The sequence below is a fragment of the Amaranthus tricolor genome, chromosome 13 (assembly GCF_026212465.1).
Source record: "Amaranthus tricolor cultivar Red isolate AtriRed21 chromosome 13, ASM2621246v1, whole genome shotgun sequence".
NCBI classification, from domain to species: domain Eukaryota; kingdom Viridiplantae; phylum Streptophyta; class Magnoliopsida; order Caryophyllales; family Amaranthaceae; genus Amaranthus; species Amaranthus tricolor.
This window is the reverse complement of record NC_080059.1, coordinates 11,231,015-11,254,672: the sequence shown is the minus strand read 5'-3', so window position 1 is coordinate 11,254,672 and position 23,658 is coordinate 11,231,015. Positions and strand designations below refer to the sequence as shown.

Genomic DNA, 23,658 nt, shown 5'->3' with positions numbered 1-23,658 from the left:
AAATTAATGTTCTTTTGAGAATATTATACTTCTAATTAACTAGTATTAAAATTCGTATAATCTACGAAATTATTAGTAAAAAAGATATATTTTAAATATAATTTTAAGAGAATATATATTATGATTATAAAGTTTATAATAGTAAATAATTTTGATTTTTGATAAACTTATAAATTATATATATGTAATCAAAATACGAATAAGGTTGTACTTTTCTTACTCAACCATCTGATAAATTAATTAATGATTTTCTATAATTTATGCAAATTTTCAATTTTAGGATAGGAATTAAGTTATTTTCTTGTCATATACTTCCTTCGTTCCATGTTAGTCGCAACATTGACAAAAATGACACTATTCATTCATGACTCTTAATTTGTGATTAGTTTTTAATTTATAGCTTTGAATATAGTCAAGTGAGATCTTGTTTAATTCTTCTGATTGCAAAGATTAGAGATATTGAGGATTGAATTAGTGCATCGGACTGCGTGAAAAAGCAAATGTTGCAAGTAAATTGGAACGGAGGAAATAGAACACATACAACTACTCCCTCTGTTTCATTGAATTTGCAGCATTTGTCATTTTAATTCGTCCCACTTAATTTGCTCATTTCTATTTTTGACAATGACCCACCACTTGTTTTTTAATTTTATCCATACATTTTAACTCTCTTTTAATTTCATCCACACAATTCATTCTCTCTTTTCATTTATTACCATTATCCACCTTTTTCTTAAAAATATCAATTTTCTCTTTGATTCAATCTATAAAGGACAGAGTAGTTTATACTTCCTCCGTTCCGTAATACCTGCTTCATTTTCTATTTTTGGCAATTTCATATTACTTGCTACATTTCTATTTTTAGTAATAAAACAATCATTTAAAGTTTTACCTACCCCTATTTTTATCCTACTCTATACCTCATTAACTTTTATACCTACCATTATTTAATCTTTATTTATTCCCAATTAAAATTAATATTCTCTCAATATTTATTTCTCCTATTAAAAACCCACCTAATCTCCCATTAAATCCACCATCCCGATTCACACATTCTCCCATTTAAACCCACCTTCCCAACTCCCTCACATAAATGGTGAGATTGTTTTCCATCGTCAGATCAGATGCAGATTGTTTTGATCCCACCGTTCATTTAAAACCCTAATTTAATACCTCCTATATAAACCCACCCACCCTTCCCCAACACCCCCCCCCCCCCCCCCATCTCTCTCTCTCTCATTCTCCCTCTCACAATTATTAGAACAAATTGTAGAAATGGTGATTTTGGATCTGATTTTAATTCTGTAATACCAATCGTTCACGAATTGGGATTTGATTTTCTTTGGTTTTGTATTTGATTTTGCATTAGATTTGGATTTTTTGAGTTGATCTTGTTGGTTTTGGTATAGTCTTTATACTCTTTGCTTTGATCTATTTCGGTTTAATCATGATCTATTTCAGTTTAATCATCATCTGGTATGGTCTTTTAACTCTTGGTTTTGATTTAGGTTTTATTTTGTAGGATTATCATGATTATCATGATTTTGTAAGATCTTTATAATATTGCATGTTGTTTTGATGTTGATTAATGTTTTTATTTTGATTATCTCTTTGATTTGGTTTTAATCCGAAAATTATGATCTGATTTTACGACTTCCTCTGATCTGTTTTCCATTTATGATAATCTTACATGTTGTTTTGATGTTGATTATTTTCTGATTTTGATCTGCCATGTTGTAGTCTTATGTTATGTTGTTTTGATCTGATTTTGATGTTGATTAATGTTTTTATTTTAATTATCTCTTCGATTTGGTTTTAATCCGAAAATCATGATTTGATTTTACTACTTCCTCTGATCTGTTTTCCATTTATGATAATCTTGCATGTTGTTTTGATGTTGATTATTTTCTGATTTTGATCTGCTCTGTTGTAGTCTTATGCTATATTGTTTTGATTTGATTTTGATGTTGATTAATGTTTTTATTTTGATTATCTCTTTGATTTTGATCTGATTTTGATTTTGCCTATGATCTGATTTTTACTATCCTTTTGAGGCTAAAATGTTTTTTTTTTGTTTATTGATTTTGATCTGTTTTGTTGTAGTTTTATGTTATGTTACACTCATGTAAATGGCTTAATTTTGATCAGATTTTTATTATGTTTATTAATATTGATCAGATTTTTATTATGTCTATTAATTTTGATCTGATTTTGATTTTGTCTATTATTTTTGATCTGATTTTTACTATCCTTTTCAGGCTAAAATGTTGTTTTTTTTATTGATTTTGATCTGTTTTGTTGTAGTTTTATGTTATGTTACACTCAAGTAAATGGTTTAATTTTGATCAGATTTTTATTATATTTATTAATATTTGATCAGATTTTTATTATGTCTATTCATTTTGATCTGATTTTGATTTTGTCTATTAATTTTTATCTGATTTAAATGGTTCTGTTTTTAGTATTGATTTTGGTTTTATGTAGTTATGATTTTGGTATATTACTTCTTCTGTTCTGTTTTTGTTGCTACATAAAATTACGTTGCTTGGTTGCCTTTGGAGATGGAAACAGAGGAAAAATCGCTCGACTCATTAACTGATGTCCAAAAAGAATGTATCAAATATGACAATATCTTTGGTTCGTGGTATGATCATTATTATTTGAATTGTGGGGAATTAAATTCTCTTGATGATCCTGAACAAGAACCCCTACCTTGGTACTACAATTTACCAGATGAGGAGGATTATGCATTATTTGAGAAGGTGGAACCTAAACCAAAGCGGCCATGCAAGACGACAATCCGTGGTCTTCACACATGAGCATTCTAAATTTTATTTAGTTGTTTATGATGATGTTTATGCTGATGAAAAATATTGTCTTGTTGGCTATGCTATGTATTGTGTCCCATACTTATCTGCTTTCTCAATGATGATTGTTATTTGTCTGATGAAATGTGTATATTGTAATGTGTTTCATTGCCACCTTAGATTACTTGACATGAGCATGAGATATTAACATATTTATAACTTGCTATCTGATGTTGTTTCATTGCCATACCAATTTCTTGGTATGAGGCTGAAACTTAATAAAGTTACTGATTTGGCAATAGTTAATGTGTTTTGTCTCAATGTCATTTCAAGCCCTAAGATGAGGCTGAAATACTTACATTTGTACAATTTCAAATGATGTTAAACATTAATTCTGAGAGTTAAAGAAACTTACACAAGTGAAACTTGGATTGCTGAATGATGTTTAACTTGATTAGATTTTTATGTGTAACAACCACCTCAATGACTAAATGGAGAGGTGTACATAAGTTCATAGTTATAAAATGTTGCTTAAATATTCTTTCCATTACAAAATGTTGATCCTTGTCTACATAACATAGTAATGATTTACAAAATGTCTACTTAACTAAAGTTAGACAACCCTTGTGATCCAAAAATGTAAGGGTGTTAATCCATTTCTACATATTGATAATTAATTTCAATGTTCTTGTGGAAGATCATTAAGATTAATTATACCATGAGATAAAAATTGACGTGCTGCATCTATAAGTTCTTGAGGAATTTCTAATTGTCTTGGCAACATACCCAACCTGTCCAATCTTTGTTTTTCAATGTGTGGATTCTTGTAATTATTACTACCTCTGACTTTCAACACCTCTATCATGCATAGTTGATATTGTATCCACGTGTAGTTCAAAATTTTTGGTTCAAAAGTGTCGTATGCATCATTGATCACCTTGATCAAATCTTTGAGGTCTGTCGGGAATGACTTTAATTGAATTGATTGTAGTGCACTAAACAAACCCAAATCTAAGATGTTCATATTTGGACTGGATGCCGGTTGACAAACTAGTCTTATGTTAAATCCATCTTTATTGGCTTCTTCATTTGAATGCTTGATCATTTGTTAAAATATGTGGCTTGGCATTATCTTATTGAATCCAAATATCTTTGAATCCATTTACTGGCCATTTCAATCTGATTGCCGGTAGAACTTCATTGATTAGTTTGTCTCGAATAACATCTCGTGTAACTTTTGTTATTGCTCTTAGCTGTGGTGTACCTGCTGGTCTGTTTTCTGACCTTCTCATCGCATAATAAGTCTCTGGGAATGGAAAAATTCATATTTTTCCATCCCACAACACTTCTCCATTAGTACTAATTTGAGGTCTTGCAACAGCTGCTATAAACATTACTTTACCTATAAAATTTTTGTTTTGTACACACCTACATGGTTCTTCCTCTTTCCAAGGGATTAAAATAGTATCTTTTTGATTCCCTACTCATGTAGAACCATTTTTCATCAACGTGTACAACATTATACATCAAACTGAACTTTGGTAGGTTGTCTACAGTAGGTGGTATTATTTGGGATTGAATAAAGTTGAGTCTTCTTATTTTGTGGTCATGAGAAAGTTTTGGTTTAATTAAATTTATATGTACTCTAATATTACCAGATTTCATCATTCTATAAACTTGTGAATGCCCAATGCCTAATACACTTGCCATTGCTCTAATTGTGGTCCTCTTTTCAATTGGAACAACATTAAGCAGAGTTATGTCAAAGACCCTTAGTTTCCTACCAACTCTTCCCCCTTTTCTACTATTAACATCAACTACAATGCCATTTTGCATTGCTGTTTTGGCTGATTTCCAAACCCTTGCTTCTGTCCACGTAGATGTGTTATGTTGCAATGCAATTGTTTTTATTGTATCCCATGGCAAACGTCTATCTGATTCTTTAGACAAACAAGTTAATTGCTGTACAATTAACTTTCTGGTCTGTGTTGGCAATTCCCTTTTGTGACCTATCTGATTATTGTGTTGAAGTTTGTTGTTGGTTTTATTTAGCTACTATTTCCTCCTGTGAGATTGATTGACTTTGGCTAATGGTATCCTCTAAAGTCAAACTGACATCTATGTTTCCATAGTTTTCACTTGTGTACTCCTCATAAATGTCAAATTCAGAATCTATATTAAGGTTTTCAAAGTAAGAAATAAATACCTCAATATCAGGATTGATGAATTCATCTTCTTGACCTTGAACTTCATCCATCTATTTTTTTTTTGGTTGTTTGAGCTGTAATTTGTATTCTCATTGCCCCCCTACCCACCCCACCCCAAAATTAACTTATGTTTGGTTTTGTCGGTTTTGTAGAATTGATGAAAGAATATGAATTGGATCCAAATTCTTATTAACAATTTGGAAGGGAGAAAAGATATCAAAATAAGGCTATGAATTGAAGAAATGAAGTAGAATGCCTCTATATATGGGTATTCTGATGTACTGTGTTGTAATTCAACTTTTGACTTTTTGTAGAAATTTGTAAATTTTGGTGGGAATGTTATGTTTTAGTGGAAAAATCTTATTTTGGAGGGAAATTTATTGTGAAATCAGTTCAGATTTTCCTTTTTTGTAATCTGCTTAAATCAGAAGCTCTTTGTATATGGACTTTCTGATGTACTGTAGCCATGTATTCACCTATTTTAATCAACTACCAAAGCTATTTTCCTTTTTTCCCTCTTCAATTAACAGTAATGGAGGTTATACAGTCAAATCAACAGAATAGCTCAACCTTCTTTTCTTAAGAATTGTGCCCATACAAAATGTAGCAACAATATCAGAGCAGAGGAAGTAATTTTGAATATTGGAAAGGTGAATATTGGTAGGACATGTGGGAAGTGGGCTATTAGCAATTTATTTGTTTTGAATATTTGAGTACACTAGTACTATAGATAGGGTACTAGATTAAATTGAGTTTTTGATTATATGTTTATATTGGTAATATTGTACTTCGTGTATATGTAATAAATATGACAGTAATTTAGAATTATTTTACTAAATAATCTTCTCAACTTTAATCACATTTTTATACATAAAAGTTATATAAAAATTATATTTTTAAAGGAATCGGGCAATCGATCCCGATTCCTACCTCGATCCGCATACCAAAAGAAAAAACTCAACCCAAAACATTTCGTTCCCACCCAAAAAATTTTATACTGGTAAATTTCGACACCGACCCCGTTCCACGACCCAAATCGTTCCTCGATCCCGGTAAGGGTGGATCATGACAGCGGTGAGAGGTGGTGGAAAGGCGGAAATGGGATTGATAATGGAGGTAGCGTCATGGATGATGGTTGAGCATAGATGATGAAAGGAGGGATGAGGTTATTGAAGAGAGAGAAAGTTATAAAATATTCTCATTCGGTATGCAGGATGAAAAAATCTCTCAAACTAGAGCATGTATTCATTCAAGACAGTAGAGTCAGGTGAATAACAATCATTATTATCCTTAAGGGTGTTGTGTACTTGTACTTTTATATTGTGTCGTTGATTGTGATATGTTCATTTCAGGTTTATTATCATATTAGATATGCTAAAGAATGCAACAATGTTTAAATCTCTAGACGCAAGAATCAAGGTTTTTAACCACATGATATTTTGTCAATCTCTCCTTATATTTTGTGTTATTTTTTGGAAAAATCACATAATTGATTTCCCTTCTTTTTGGAAAAGAGCGCATCACTTAGGGTTGAAGGTGGTCGTGCTGTAGCAATGCGAGCAAAGGTTAGCCTTTCCATTTATGCTGAATTTTGTGCATGCTCAAGATCTTCAAACTTCCATGCCATCTTTTCTTTCTTTTTCCCTGTTATTTAAATGATGACTGATACGCTGGTAAGGTGTTGGAATTAAAGCTTTGGCGTTGTCGTATATTTGGATAATGTATCATTATGCTTCACTCAACACCATCATCAAAGCCTTGTTCCTAAAAGATGGGTTTTAGTATTGTTATTTTTCACTATTTTGTATATTAATGCCCCTTGTCATTGCTCACTTTGCAGGCTCAGGTTGCTAGAAGGGGAGTTGTGTCACTGGTGTGCAGGTAGAGTTTACTAGATAACATGTGCAATTGGTCAGTCTCCAGTTTTTTTTTCATAGATAAGAAACTGATCTGTTTCCTATAGGATGGCAGTATTTTGCTAATTTGCTTTTAATTTTTAGAGATACTATAATGTTTGTCCCAAAGCTAAATGTTCATAGATGAAGATTTGCAACATTTTTTTTAACTTTAGGAGGAGATTTTATTTCCTTTCATTTTTGTTTACAATCAATTTTTTACTCGCTATTTATTTACGCCCATTAATGTTAGATATGTAAGCATTCCAGCTTTTATAGAGACTTTGATACTTGCACTGCTTTTCTATTAAATATGAAAATTGTTTGAGAAAAATAGTGCAATCATAAATAAAACGCTTCTCTCTTTAATGTGAAAACTTTTCCGGAAGAAAGATGCAATATTAATAATACGAGTATACGACAGAAATATTACTTTAAAGTGTACAATTTGGTTGTACTAGAAGTTGAAACAAGTTGGAATAAGCTCTCATCACATAAAAACATACACGTCTGAAAAATCTAATAGGTAAATTTGAGTTTTGAATCATAATCATGTTAGTTTAGGATCTACAAATGTACAATATAATCATACCCAAAACGGCTTAAGCTCTATAAATAGTTCTCCAGTTGCCAATTTGATCAGATTATAGTGGCCCGTAAATTCAAGAGTTTCAATGTCAAAACTCAATAGGTCATGAAAATGCTATACATAGATACTTTCACATCCCTCCAAACCCACCAAAAATAGCAAAAGGTATGGAAGAACAAGAGATCCCAGTGGTTAATATAGGTTTGTAAGCAATATGTAGGCAAGGGAAAGAGCACGAGCTCTCAAGTCCCAAGACACAAGACTTGGCAAATTGACTATCTTTCCAATATATTGATATTATAATATTTTTATTCGTATTATTGTTAATAGACGTGTATAAAATAGCATTATAGAATTTAATAGTATAAATTGAGGCGCTGCGCCCACAACTAGTAATCTGAAAAAATAATAAAAGTTAACGGTTTATTCAACTTTTAAACGAAATTTGTTATGGTTTTTATAAATTTGAAACCTTGTGGCTACCATGTGGAAAAAATCATAAAAAATTGCTATCACTCGTGTTTCGCCAAACTTCGTTGCTACCATATAAAATTTTCAAAAAATAATATTTTTTAAATTTTTTTTAACAAATTAAAATTAGGTCAGTTCATATTAAATTGTCTCACAGCTAAACGATCTTGATAAAGAATTTGTCTTAAGGTTATAATGAACTCGTTTAAGATTATAAGTTTCAATTGATCACTCTACAAGTGATGCTTTATAATTTTGCATATAATTAAGCTTTAAAATGTTTACTCTAAGGTTGTAACTGATTATTTGTAAACTTGTTAATTATCAAGTTAAAGTTGTCCACTCTAATATTGTAATTGATCACTTTATATATAATTGATCACTTTTAGGTTTGAATTGATTTTTTTTTTGATATTTTTAATATTTGAGTTTAGCCAGTCTATTAATACTGTCACATAATAAATCCGCCACTTCAAGTTTTTTGCAATATTTGTATTCATGCAAAGGCCTAAAATAAAAAAGAGGGGAAAACATTGAAGGCAATCATTTATCCATCTATACACAAGACAAGAAAAAACATTAAAGGGAAGAAATTAATTTAAAGAATAATGGGAGTATATATCAAGTCTACATTCAATCACCCAACAAAACTATACACAAGAAGTAACATATATCAAACACAAATCATAGCATTTCACTCCACTAAGAGGGATTACAGCTTAACAAAAACAACTTAACATCAATTACAATTCACACCTACACTTAATTTAATTTTACAAACAAATCCAAACTAAAATGTTGATTATATAGGAGTATTACATATATATAGTAACTAGTCACTAATTAATGTAATTATACCACTAATAATAATAATAATAATAATAATAATAATAATAATAATAATAATAATAATAATAATAATAATGACAACAATAATAGCAATAATAAATAAATCTCCTTAAGAAATTGAGAACCTTCTTCTCCTAGGCTTAGTAAGATCAACTCCATCATCCAAATGTGAAGTATCCTTAGACCCATGTTTAAAAGGGTTTAACTTACCTAATGTCTTGGACATTGAAGAGAAAAATGTTTTCTTAGGCATACTAGAACTTGAGCTAGTTTTAGTGGATGTAGTTGCTTGATTATTTTTATGTAAATCAGTAATGTACATCTTCATCTTCATAAGTTCAGATCTTAAGGCCTCATTCTCTTTTACTAAGGACACATCAGCATTTACTTGACCTCTTGTTGTTACTGCTTCTGGTAAGCTATTTTCATTGGCCCCACTTCTGAGTTTTAGTTGATCATAGTAGAGGGCGTGTAACACAATTTGGACTGGGAGTCGCTTATTTTGAGAGGCGTGTACTCGAGCTTCGTACGAGAGTTTTAATGGGTCCATTGAACTGCATACTTTCTCTCTTTCAATCTCGTCTAGATTTGGATGAGTCTGCATGAGAACATGAAGTGTTATACTCAATCAAAACAAGATAAGTCATGTATTTAAGTCGGTTGTTACTAGACAAAAAATTGTTGAAAAAACCAAAACCAAAACTAAGTAGAAGCAAAAAATCAAGTTTTCAACTGTTTGATCAACTAAAAACTCATTTATCAAACACACTCATAATTGTTAGCATTAATTAAACTGACATGTTGCAATGGTTGTTGGTAAAGTTGTTCAAAACAGACTTGATAATTCAATATTAACCCGTCCTTGTAACTGAGCCAACTATATCCCGACTTCAATATGACTTTAAAATCATGAAAACCCAACGTTGACACAAAACCTGTTTTTAAACTGACCTGAAACACCTAATCTAAAATTAACCCGACAACCCAAATGAACAACTCTAGCTTTTGGCATTATAATCCAAGGATACTAACCTTCAAATAGATATCAATTGCTCTATAGAGATCATCATCAGTCCTCCTAGCATCCTTAGGAACAAGATTAGCAATCCCATTGAACTTGGATATACTTAGTGCAGCATAAGTAGCAATCTCACTAAGATAAGTATCAACAGTCTTAGCAACTCTATGCATAGCAACAGAGCAAACCTCCCTAAAGTTACCTCCATTGAAAACATCCACACTCTTTTCCTTACTAACAAATCCTGATATTACCCTTCTTACACTCTCAAGATCAAATAGACTTTCCCCATCATAAGTGAAAGACAAAACCAAAAGATCATCAACCGTGACATGTTCTAAGATTGCAGAAATCCTCTTCTCGAGCTCGTTCTTGCAGCTCGTCGATGCTTTTAGGAATATTGCACATCTAAGAAGAGAACACAAGAAGTTTATAGGGAATGCAGCTTTCTCAGAGGGTAAGATAGCTATGATAGATTCTAGAACATCTCTTTGTCGGATTCTTAGTTCAGAGTGGGCAGAATCGAAGGATTTGATTCCGTTTCCTGAGTGATCGCGAACTAAATCTCTTAGGGATCGTTCAGCATATGTGATGATCGCGCTGGCCACGGATAGAGTCTTGGCCCCACGCGACTTCATGGCTGTAATGACTTTCTGGAAGGAAGCTATGTCGAGGATGGATAGCTCGTCCGTCCACCAGTTTGGAGGGTTACGGCTAGGAAATGTAGCTTCACTGCATGCCTGAATTTTACACAAACCAATACAACAGTGTAAGTAATATTAGGCCGTGACAATTCGTTACATAATCTCACCGTGGCCCATTCGTGTGGACACGGAACAACCGTGGTCTCGGGCCCACAAACCCACGGGTCATGAATATTAACCTGCGCATACACTTGGTGAGGTTCATTGTTTCCCAAAACCATATGGTAGTAGGAAGATTAGCTCACCCAATATATATGCAAGTCTACAATCTACTATTTTATCGATATAAGATTTTGTCACATGTGAAGTATTTCCTAAAAGCACATTTATAAAGAAATACAATTTCTAAGCTTCTGCTATAACTGTTATGCAACAATACAAATAACTCCTATAATTTTCTCTTCGATCAAACAAAACGATCTTAAACAGCCCTCACACGAGAGCCTCTCTTTAGGTTATATTTGGCATGTTTAGTAGGCGGTATTAAATGATGGGAATGATAATGGAAAGTTAATGTAATTTTAGTAGAAATATCTTTTAACATGCTTGCTCACCTTCAATGATCTTATTTTTTTCACAAAATTTATTCTAATGCATTACCATTTAAAAATATAGTATTAGGTAGTAATGGAAAATTATGAATAAAAAACTTTTTTATGATCAAAGTTTACTACATGGGAATGACATGATGCATTAAATGAAAAATCAGTTTTATTATTACCATTTTGTATCGATAATCAAATTGACCGTTAGTTTTTATGAATATTCGAACAATAAACCTTTAAGTTCCATATTTTCTACTTTGACCAATAAACTTTACTTATTGTGACATTCATTCATCCCTTATAGCATACATTATAAATGTGCCTTCATTTCTAACTCTATACCATGTTAAGGAACCAGCTCAACCAAAAGCTTAAATTGATGGTTAAGGCCCTAGGATATATTATACTCTAACAAATTCAACACAGAACCTTCTAATTATTATACATAAAATTTTAAATAATCCACCTGAAATGTAGGGTGAAATAGATCATTTAAACCCGTGATTTTGATTCGTGTATTGCACGAGTTTCTATACTAATGCGTTATATTTCTAAAACATTCTAGACATTCTATTTTACGAATTATCTAGGAAGTAATAACAAACCTTAACGCTGATGACGTCAACACTTCTCTGAACAATATTGAGTTCGAGTGAAAAAGGAAGAAGAGCTTCACAAGTCTTCAAAACAATGACAGCACCAGATAGATTAGTCAAGGCTACTTGAGACAGGAAATCCTCTGTGCGACTAGCAAGATTGTTGTCACAAAACTTGTCAGTCATCTGTAGATACTCTGCTGCACATCGCAAAGCTACTACATTATGAACTGTTATCTCAAAGTTTACTCCGTAGCAGAATTTTGCGGCCTTCTCAAATATTTCAGCTCCACCAGGGATGTCCGACAGGTCGATTTTGGCTAGATCGGATTCCTTGGACTCGAGTATTAATCTCCTTATGTAGTTGCTCTTTGCCACTAGCATGAACTGATCGATGCCATACAAAATTACACAAACATGAATATAATAAGTTTCGGTGTGCACTAACTCGACCATAGAACCTTAACCATCAGCTTAAATTACTTTGGTTGATTTGGTTAATTCATTTACATGGTATCAGAGTTAGCGTGACAAAAGATCATGAGTTCACATTTCAACCATATTCAGCACCAGGTATGAGGGAGTGTTTGTGCTGAATACACACTTCTAGCCCAAAAAGGCTTATTATTAAACTTTTAGTTGAGTTGGTTACTTCACATATATTCGCTAGGTGATGAGTATGAATACAGAGGAGGGGATACCCACACCACGATTTTACCATCTCTTATATTATACTCACTCTTATACATTTAGAATGTCCCATTTGGTTTTGACATGTTTACCAATACACGTTTTCAATCTTAAATATATTTAATTGTGCTTGAGTAAAATTTATACAAAATTAATATAAATAAAATTTACAATAAGATGAATCAAACAAGAGGCCACTGGGTTATATTTTAACTTATAGATTAAAAATAAAGCACACAATAAAAGTGATTGATAAATAAAGTGGCTAATCCTTTTTCTTCTCTATCATTTTGTCAAATTAACTTGATTCTGGATTCACTCAAAGTGGATTAACTTATCTTAAATATAGCAAAGGTGTATGTATTATTCACTCTAGGTCTGCTATAAAGTTAAGATTATTATGATTAATTAATTTAAAAGAGGAATTAAGATTAGGTACTAGGTAAATCTGGACACATGCAACATGTCCTATAGCACAACGGTTCCTAAACTTATGTGCCTCAATTAATAATTTACATTAATTTTTATACAACTTAATTTCTTATTTTTGGGCCCTTATATTTCAACAAGTATAGTACGAGATGTTTATTATGAGAGGAGTTTATGTAATTAGTTTATAAGTGATCATATTAAGGTTACAAGTGATTACTCCAAAAATATAAGTAATTATTTTAAAATTATAAATGATTATTTAAGGTTATAAGAGATCACTATAATGAAAAAAAATAATAAATAGATATAGAAATTATTGTGTATTTTTGCTCGGCTTTTACATGGAATTAGTATCATACAACATGTGTATAGAGAATAAAGAATATCTAAAATAGAGAAACATTGTAAGAAGGGGAAAAGAAAGAGATTTCAGATTTGGGTACCTTATGAAGGGAAAAAGTAGCTTCTCCAACTTCTACAATGATATCAGTGGGAATATCCTGAGAGAATACCCTGTCATCATTCATAAGTCATAGCCCATTGAGTTAAACTCACTCTTTTTTTTAAAAAAAAAAAAAATTGAAATTGAGAAAAATGAAAAAAAAAGTGGGAATTCCATAATCCTAACCATTGGCCAGTCCTTTCCATAGCAAGATTGCCAGATCTTTCCATAGCAAGAGAGCGTCGTCGAGGGTTCAAGCTTGATGCTGTATTCATCATTTTGTTTCACTGCTTTTTAAATTGCCTGTAAATTATAATTAAACACATTAATTCATATTACGACTACTCATTAGACGTTGGAAATATGTAGTGTAAGTTGTAAAAAGAAGATCAATCCCCTCCTTCTACCCTCTTAGATTATTCTAACGTAACGTCAGAGTATAAAAAAACATTGAATTTCAAGATCTATTGCCCTAATAGAGGCATTATGGTGTTAATTAATATTAGTGAGTTTATCAAGAAGTGATAAACACATTAAAATTTTTCATAATACTCCCTCAATTCACTATTAATGTCTCATTTGCTTTTATATACTCTATCTAATGTACTTATTAAATCCTTAATATTTTTAATTGTACATAATTTAAAATTATAGAAAATTGATATGAATAATCTTTGCATTGAGATGAATCAAACATGATTTCAATTGACTATGTTTTATAGATTAATAATAAAATACAAATTAAGAATAATAGATGAATAGCATCTAAAAAGCAAATAGGATATTACTAGTGGATTCGAGGGAGTATATACTTTCCTTTTCATTACTTCTTAATTTACACTTCTTTTTATTTTAGTTTGACCCATTAATTTTGCACTTTTTCCTTCTTTTTGGTAATGGCTACTCTCTTTTTTAATCTCATTTATAAACTTATACTATCTCTACGTCTTAACAAGTTTTTTAATCCACTTTTTTTATTTTCTTATTTTTCAACTCATTCACCTTTAACTAATTAAATTCACTTATGGAGAAAGATAAAAAAAATTATCCATTAACACCGAAAAACAAGCACAAGAAAATGCAAACTTTTAGATAACTTTACAAGATCCTTGGAATGCCAATACAATATTCCATTGCCTCTACTCAAATATTCCTAATTGGTAAACATAAAGCTACTTAAATCTTTTTTTTTTTTTTTTTAATGAAAGCTACTTAAATCTTAGTTTCCTTAGAATTTACAAAAAGAACACCAAACTAAATGAAATATATATGCATCAAAAATCAATCCAAACAAAGATCAATTAAATTGAGGTTCTAAAAATAATCCACAATTACTTGTAAGAGACTTATTGATCCATTACCTAATAAGTCTAAGATTTAAATACATAATTACAAATGCATAAATAAGGAAAATGAATCCAAAGAAGATAATTAAAAGAGCATTGCAAGAACATAAATATAGTAAAAGATCAATAAAAAGGAGTGTAGTTAACCTTGGACAAGATTAGAGTATTTGATTGAGTTGTGCTTGCATGCAATTAAGAGTAGGAAAAGTTAACAAAGAATTGAGTTGGGACTAGAGCAGTTTGGTTTAATGTTGGAGGAACCAAAGGAGGTCACTCTACTTTTATGCAACTTGAATAACTATTATTAATATATGGTGGGGGCTTTCTTTTGTGGACAATATAAATTCTTAGCTTGCATTGCATGTACCCACCTTTATTATTACCAACTATTGTACTAGGAGTAAATCTATCATACGGGCGTGCCTGGTCGAATGTGAGTCCAAAAAATATGTTTATAGGTGTGGAAAAAATCTGACCCGCTTGGCGTAATCAGGTTCTTAGTCTAATTTATGAGTCGAATCACCCAATTAATTGGTTATGTGGTTATTCAGCTTTAATATTAACAACCTCAAGATGAAACAAAATATGTTTTATTAATATAACTTTGATTTCCAAAAATTAAACACACTAACCCAAAATAGACATCAAAATATAACAAAAGCTCTCGAAAAGATAAACAACCTAAAATTCTTTAAAACAAACCAAACTCGAGCCTAAACATCATACATTATATTAAAAAGTTTGAAAATTTTCAAATATCACAAATAAAGAGAGTTTGTCAAATGAAACTTATTTATTGGCTAAAAGATGACATGATATTTAATCTTAACTAATATTTGAAATATATGCACATAATTATGACTTATTTTATAAAGAAACATGATATATCATTTGCTTTTTGTGATTATCTTAATAGTTCATCATCACATGTAATAGTTGATTAAAAGTTCCTTAATTTTAGATAGATTGAAAAGAAAAAAGTTCAGATTTGTTTTGATCATTTTTTTACTTTTAGGTACTACTTAACTAGTGGGATATGATCATTATAATTATAAGAAAATAAAAAGAATAGAACAGAAAGAAAATCACAATCATGGTTGTTTTCATTCAATAAAATATAGTAGGGCAATATCTAGTAGTACTCCTATCTATTCTGATTTCTGACCAAAAGAATAATTGGCATTAATTTAATTCTGGCTTTGAGAATGCCACGTCAATCCCGGCTAATGGCAGAAAATAGTCTTCTTCAAGACAAGTCATGTGTTATTAAGTGTCAGTTGGGCCCACTCATCTAATATGAATAAGTTATTCCGATAATGGGACTGATTTTGATTTTCATGGATCGGTTTAAAATCGAGTTTTGCATACATATTAATTTTTACATATTTGTAAATCGTTTTTAAAGTCCGGTAAATTAGATTCGATTATAAGGTCGGGTAAATTTCAAATTATCAATCTATTTTGAAAAAATTGTCAAAAAATACCTAATAAATTTTTTTTTCAAAAAGTACCTAATAATAAAAGTTTTGCCAAAAAATACCTAACAAAATTTGTATCAAGTAACGTTTTCCTTTAGTTGATCGTCAAATATAACGATTGACTGGTCAAATAAAAAATTCTTTTTCCTCATCTTCAATTTTTTTCAATTTAATCACGATTTTGAGTAAAAAGTAGAGGAAGAAGATTGTGAGGAAATTGAATTGGAAAATAAATTAAAGATGAGGAAGAAGAATTTTTAATTTTGACCAATCAACCGTTATATTTAACGGTTAACGGAAGGAAAACGTTGATTGGTACTCTTAGAAAAGAAAAAAAATTTTATTAGATATTTTTTAACAAAATCTTTTTTATTAGATACTTTTTAGAAATTATTTTTTATTAGGTACTTTGTAACACTTTTCTTTATCTATTTTAAACACCCATAAATACAAGTACAAGGAGAAAGAAGGATTTAGTAAGGGAAGAGGTTTAGCTATATATCTAATAAGCAACAACCTTTATTACACGTGGCATGCTTTATAGCCAAAAGACCTAGATATCCAACCAATCAATTGGATCTCATAAGACTACTCTTATCTACTCAGTCTTTATTGGCGTGAAACTACAATGTCAATAATGGATAGAGTTGTATATTTGGATGTTCAGACAGTTTTTGAATAAAATATTTTAGATTGAGTTGTATTCAATTTGTACGTATGTTAATAACTTAACAATCTCATTTAATATGCAGGTTATTTTGAATCAAATCAAGTCATAATCGATTTCAGACTTTCAGTTAAGCGGGTTAATTATATATATATATATATATATATATATATATATATATATATATATATATATATATATATATATATATATATATATATATATTTGGTTTCTTGAGAAACTATCTTTCTAAAAAAGGATCCTCACGAGCAACCTAATAAAGTTTTAAAAAGAAAAAAAATTAAATAACGGAAACAAATTGTTGCAAGTGAATTTCAGGAAAACAAAAACCATATCTCATGCAGAACTATTGGTAAAACAGTTCTCAATGAAAAATATTGATATCTTGTCCTAATTTACATAGAAAGTACGCACGTAAACACATCAAATTAATGAAAAAACTAATCAAATTATGAAGGGGGGAATATAATGAAAGATTGATGCTTGAATTTAATATGATTACATCTCAAGAACAATAAAAAACACAACAAACAAAATCGAAGGTATATAACTTTCGATTCTTATTGAATATTTTATTAATTTTTGTCAAAGGTTAATATTTGTATTTGGATTTATACATTTCATCTATTAACGAGATTTTGATGATGAAAATAAAATTATTTGCAATGAAAACTCCTATATTTATACATAAAACACTTATTATATATAGTTAAAATACATACTTATTATCTTCCAAAATAAAGGTACTAAAAATCTCATTATAATACGGTAAAACAGCAGTTATAAGTACTCAAAATATGTACTTATTATTATCTTGCAAAATAAAGATACCAAAAACTCCTTCTTTAATACTAATAGATACCTACTATTGCTATTACCTACTTATTATCTAGCAAAATAAAGGTACTGAAAACTCCTATTTTAATACTATAAAACACCAATTGTAAAGAGTAAAAAAAAAACCTACTAAATATCTTGCAAAAGGAAGTGAAAAGGCTTGCTTAACATATTACAAATTTTAAAAACACTTGCTATAATATTGCTAGTTAAAACAACTTTGATGTAAAATTTAAAACGTGTAACTGCAGTCTGAACACAAAAAAGTTAGAATAAAATACTTGATAATCTCTATTAATTCTACTGCTTAAAGGGAAAAATAAATGATTGGTTTTAATCCAACAAAATAAAAATGCCGTGAAAATTGGTCTAAAAGATATGTGATGAAGTGGCCTAGGGTGTGGGGGAACCCCTAAATTCTTGTATGATCAGACTTCTGTCAATAATGTCTAATGTCGGATTAATTATGTGATTGAATAAGATCTTTTTAATCTCAAACTCTCACTCTGTTGATTAACTATTAGATTTAGACCTTATTAATTCAATTTTCACACCCTAGTTTTATTGAATGAATTAATAAGAATTTAACCAAAATTTACCTTAAAGCAAAGTTAATCCTAATCTCACACGGTGTGCATAAAAACTTGATCCGAAATATCCGATCCTGATTATTCGGTATCCGGTTTCCAAAACGGATAATTTACCCGATTTTCACAAACCGGATAATCAGGATCGGGTACCCGGTTTTAATCCAAATTCAATTATTTTTTTATATTAAAACTATTCCTAAATTTTTGGGGTTTTTTTTTTATTTTTATCTTAGTTCATTTTATTTATTTATTTTATTTAAACCTAATTTTTTCTCTTTTTTTTGTAGTTTTAAACGTATAATTTTCTTAATAAATTTATTATTTTGTTTATATTTTCTAAATTTTACATTATTAATTATTTATTACTTTTTAATAATATCTCAGATATTACATTTCGGATACCCGGTTTAAACCGGGTCGGAACCGGATCGCATTTTTAAGTATTTGAATAACCGGATATCCGGATTTCCAGATCCGAGTCGACCTGATATCCGATTTTAAACACCCCTACTATTTATCAGTCCATTAAAGCATATCTAATTTAGGGTTATTAACACAGTTTAATCACATTAATCCTAACTTTTTATACACTTTCAATAATCAAATTATACTTGAATTATAGGTTCAAAGATAAACCCCGACTTAGTGAACCACTTATCAAACTCAATTTTACTATTTATTCCTAGTTCTAATTTGTTTAGCTAGGTTCAAAGACAAATCCAGCATGTGAACCACTTATCGAGCTTGTTAGGAATACTTTGAATGTAATTCAAATGATAAAAATGAGCAATCAAAAAAGGAATAATTTCATAAGGGAATTTTCCAAACTTAACCTTCAATAATCAACCAAATTCAATCTATTTCTTCATCATTTGTTACTTGAGCAACAATGAGCTTGATTTCAATAATATGAGCTTGATTTCATCTTTTCCAATATGCATAAATATATGAGATTTGTAATTGGTATACACAACTTTATCAACATTTCAACACATATTACAAATATATCATATAAATCATGTTGCATTCATAAGATTATAATCAACACAAGCATCTAATATTAAATATATGACACATATGCTAAATATTGCAAGTCTCTACCACTCAAAGAATGAAAAAAGTAAGATGCATTTATACAATCATACTCAACAAAAGCATGTTGCATTTACACAATATCTACTTTGAATATTATAGACACCTACTATAAACACTATATATATCTATTATAAACATTGTAAACACTTGATATACAAATTATAAATGCCTAATTTGAATACTACAAACAACAAATATAAATACTATAAACACATACTATAGATATTATAATCACCTACTTTGAATATTAGAAACACCATGTAAATTCTACTTTTTTATTGGAAATAAGGCAACATATTATAAAGCTAAAAACAGTTAAGATACATCATAAGTGAAATCACAGTTCACATGATCCTCCATAGTCAGTGGAGGAGGATAAACTACGGGAGCAAGTAAAATATCTAAGGATACATCTTGACAAAGAAGTAACTAACTAAAATTAAAAATGATAGCTTCATTTGTTAAGACTGGCGAGGCAGTGAGCTTAAAGAGTCTAAGTTGCTAAAGAATCTCTGTTTGCGCTTGGCGTGAGAGGCAATCTTTTGTGTGAACTTCCTTTCTAGGACATGACGTACTTCCTTATTCAGATTCCAACTTGGGAGATCCCTACAAAAACTACCAAGAAAGGAATATCTATCTGTAATAGAGGAACAATTTGAAAAGCTATCCACAATTACTTTAGAATCTGAAATGATAGTAAACTCGGTCCAAGAGAGTAGATTAGCCACCATAAAACCAATAATAATAATAGCGAGGAGTTCAACCATGTTTGCATCAAGAGCCATAGACGAAAGGACAAAGGAGGAACGCAAAGTCCCTGTACTAGAGAAGCATACAACCCCAATGATACAGAGAGAAGAAAGCATCCACTTGGATTAGTAATTCCTAAAGGGGGGCAATGTCAGGAGATGCAAGGAGGTTTGGGGCAGGATGCCCCCTAGAGAGGTTGGGAATAGAAGAAGTTTAAGGCTAAGGTTTTGGTGTGGTTGAAAGAATAGGATGTTGAGGAATTGGGTTTGAAAAAAACCTTATTGTTATGGTTTGTCCACAAGGTCCAAAGAGTAAGCTGAACCAGGCTGGCCAAGGAATAGAGTTATAGTAAGAAGAGGACCTTAGGTTTAAGTCCCAACCAAGCAGGAAGCTCAAGATTGAAAAAAAATAATAGGTAAGGCAGAAAAGCAAATGATTCAAAAGTCTTTGGCTACTAAGCAGTCTCTGAGACATTAAAGAGAAGTTTCAACAAGGGAAGGACATGAGGGCTATAGGAAGAGGAGAGGATGGAGCAGTGGTAAAGAGTGCATCTAGTGGAGAGAGCATCCCAGGCTATTTGCCAAAGGAAGATAGAAATTTTTTTAGGGGGGGGGGGGTGTTTGAATGATGAAGGCGGGAATGAAGGTCATGGGCGTTGAAAAACTTCCCTTGTGATAAGTTACAAACCATCAGGTCTGGACCTTATTTTGAGATAGGAATAGCAGAGATGTGATTGATAAGCCAAGACGGTAGGGGGTAGGAAATACACGAAAAGTTCCATTGATTATTAGCCAAGAGGTCTCTAAGAGATAGGGTGAGATCCTAGAGACGCAAAGGGCCAATAAGGATAGATCTAAGGGAACCAATCTGGGACCAATTGTTGAACCAAAGGGAGAGATTAGAGGATGAACTTATACTCCAGGTGGTCGATTACCCGAAGAGACCCCGTATTTTACCTAAATTTTTCCAGATATAAGAACCCCAATTAAAAGGTCGGGGAAGAAGAATCATTTGTATTTGGCCTTGTGTCAGGTGGAGGCTAGGGATCTTCTGGAGTGGAGTTTCCAGCATAGTTTGAGTTATGCAATTTGGTTAGCCAGGTCATTTTATCTAATTTCCAGACCCCCTAGGGTTTTAAGAGTAGAGATGAATTTTCAAGCGACCAAGTGGAGTTTTTTTTAGAGAAGATTAAGAGGATCCCCAGAAGAAGTTTCTGATAATTTGATCGACTTTGAACTGAAGGCTTTAGGGAACCTAATGCAGGAAGAAGTATAGGAAGGGATGGAGTTAAGAGTTGAGTTAATGAGGACAAGGCGTCCTACTTTAGAAAGGAGCTTGGTTTTCCAGGAGGCTAGTCTATAAGAGATTTTCCGGGTGATCTCTTGCAGAGTGGAGAGGGAAGCCTAGGTAAGGTCCAAGGCAATCAGAGACAGGAATGGAAAGGAGTTCAGATAAGACTTTCTTAATTTCATCAGAAGCATTTCTAGAGAAGCAGAGGGTGCTTTTTTGGGGTTTACTAACAAACTAGATTCCGAACTAAAATCTTGAAGGATTTCTTTAATAGAAGAGATAGTATCTATGTGAGCTTCTCCAAAAAGGATGAGGTCGTCTGCAAACATAAGATGGGAAATAGAAGCTTTGTTACCTTTCAAGGAAAAGGGTTTCTAAAGGCCTTAATTAATAGAGTTTTCAATTTTCCTTGACAAGGCCTCCATACAAAGAATAAATAGGTAGGGAGAGATAGAATCCCTTTGGCTAATCCCTCTAGAAGGAGAAAAAGGGGTCGAAGGGATGCTGTTGGTTAAAAAAGATATGGAAGAGGAGGACACACAACTCATAATGAGTTTACTGGATGGGTCATCAAACCCATAATGGATATGGGAAGACCTTATAAAGCCCCATTTAATATTGTCGTAAGCCTTTCTCAGATCATGCTTTAGAGCAAAAAAGCTCATCCTACCCTTGACATGCACGGAATGGAGGATTTCAGATGCAATAAGGAAGTTGATCTCTGTCCCCCTTCATGGTAAGAAGCTATTTTGGAAGGGAGAAATAAGGAAGTTGAGGAAAGGGCGAATCCTAGAGACTAAGATTTTGGAGATGATCTTATAAATGGAGTTACACAGGCTAATCGGCCGAAATTGACTAGGGTTAGAAGGGAGATTTGTTTTAGGGATAAGGGCCAGAAAGGTATGATTGATTTCACCTGTGGACAAGGTATGCTAGACGAAAGAGACAAGGGATGTTTCAATGGTTGACCAATGTCTATGGTAAAAAAAGGCTATGGTAGCCATCAGGACCAGGGGATTTTAGAGCAGGGAGGGAGAAAAGAGACGGGATAAATGCAACTGAGAATGAAGGGTTAGGAAAGGGGTAGGGAAGGAGATGAGAAGCCATGGATTGGGAAGAGAAAAGAGAAAGAAAGTGAGTGCCATAGATGTTGGATATGAGAGTGGGGTCAAAGGTTAGTATGCCCTGGGCAACAAGGATATAATCTATTCTATTTCTTTTTCTTTTGATAAGAACAGATTGGTGAAAGAAGGCTGTGTTGCGATCTCCTCTCTGAAGCCAGGAGTCTCTGGCTCTTGAGCTCCAAAACTCTTCTTCCTTGAGGAGGGTAGAGTCCAGATTAGAATGAAGGTTATGGAAGATACTCCAAAGGTTAGCAAAATTTGGGTGAGATTCAAGGGTCTTTTCAATGCCAGCAATCCTTTTTCTGAGAAGATATTTTTCCTTAAAGATGTTTCCAAAGGTGGTCTCAGCCTAGGAGCCAATTTTCTGAGTAAGACATTGGTGGTTAGTAAGGAAGGCGTTAGAGGTCGAAGACTAAGACATATTAACAAGGGACTTAAAGGATGGGTTAAGGTACCACATAGGTTCAAGCTTGAAGGTCTTATGAGGGGGTTTAGACCAAGGAGGGTTAAGGTGTAGAAGGATAGGAGAGTGATCGGATATCAGTTTGGGTAGGTTAAGCACTTTTGCATTTGGAAAAAGAGCCAGGAGAGAGGGTGAAGCAAGGGCTCGATCAAGGTGTTGAAAAATAGGCATAGATCTTCTCATATTGGACCAAGTAAACCTAAGACCATTACAACCCAAATCCGTGAGATTGCAGTCTTCCCAAAAATCCCTAAAAGCTTCGATTCTCCAAAAGGAAGGGGGATTCCCACCAAGTTTCTTATTAGAGTATGCAATTTGGTTAAAGTCTCCTAGCATAATCCAAGGATATCCCATATTGGAGGCCATATTCCTAAATTCATTCCATTGTAATAATCTATCCTCAAAGCTAATACTAGCATAAATAGAGGTCAGATAAATACTAGTGTTAGAAGTGAGTACCTAAAGGATGCCATTAATGGCATGGAGATTCTTAGAGCGAGAAGTGAATGACACTCTTGAGCTATCCCAGATTAGAAGTATGCCACCAGAAAAATCATGAGGTTCCGCCAAGAAAAAGTCAGAATAAGGAAGATTTTCTATAATTTTTTCGATTTTGGAGGTTGAGTAGCAGTTTTCAGAAAGGTAAATGACAGCTGGATTGTGAGCTGAGATGGGGTGTTGGATATTTTCTCAAAAACTAGGGCGTGCAATACCTCTGGCATTCCACGCTAGGATGGAGATAGGGTTGGAGC

General features: G+C 32.0%; 1 protein-coding gene across 1 annotated transcript; it reads right to left on the bottom strand.

The window, feature by feature from the left end:
• Positions 1 to 8,422: 8,422 nt before the first annotated feature.
• LOC130797826 (root phototropism protein 2) lies at positions 8,423 to 15,063 on the bottom strand. The gene is made up of 6 exons (XM_057660593.1): positions 14,739 to 15,063; positions 13,432 to 13,548; positions 13,247 to 13,316; positions 11,691 to 12,068; positions 9,851 to 10,576; positions 8,423 to 9,416 (listed from the first exon to the last, which is right to left on the bottom strand). Exons 2-6 carry the CDS (start codon positions 13,521 to 13,523, stop codon positions 8,928 to 8,930), a joined length of 1,755 nt encoding a protein of 584 aa, XP_057516576.1. The 5' UTR covers positions 13,524 to 13,548; positions 14,739 to 15,063; the 3' UTR covers positions 8,423 to 8,927.
• Positions 15,064 to 23,658: the final 8,595 nt, after the last annotated feature.

Bases quoted from the DNA above. Each gene is read 5' to 3' on its own strand.
- LOC130797826 (XM_057660593.1), bottom strand. From the start codon at position 13,523: ATGATGAATACAGCATCAAGCTTGAACCCTCGACGACGCTCTCTTGCT. The intron at 10,577-11,690 runs GTTTGTTATTAC...TGTAAAATTCAG, and splicing joins TTGACGTCATCAGCGTTAAG to GCATGCAGTGAAGCTACATT. The intron at 9,417-9,850 runs GTTAGTATCCTT...GTTCTCATGCAG, and splicing joins CAATTGATATCTATTTGAAG to ACTCATCCAAATCTAGACGA.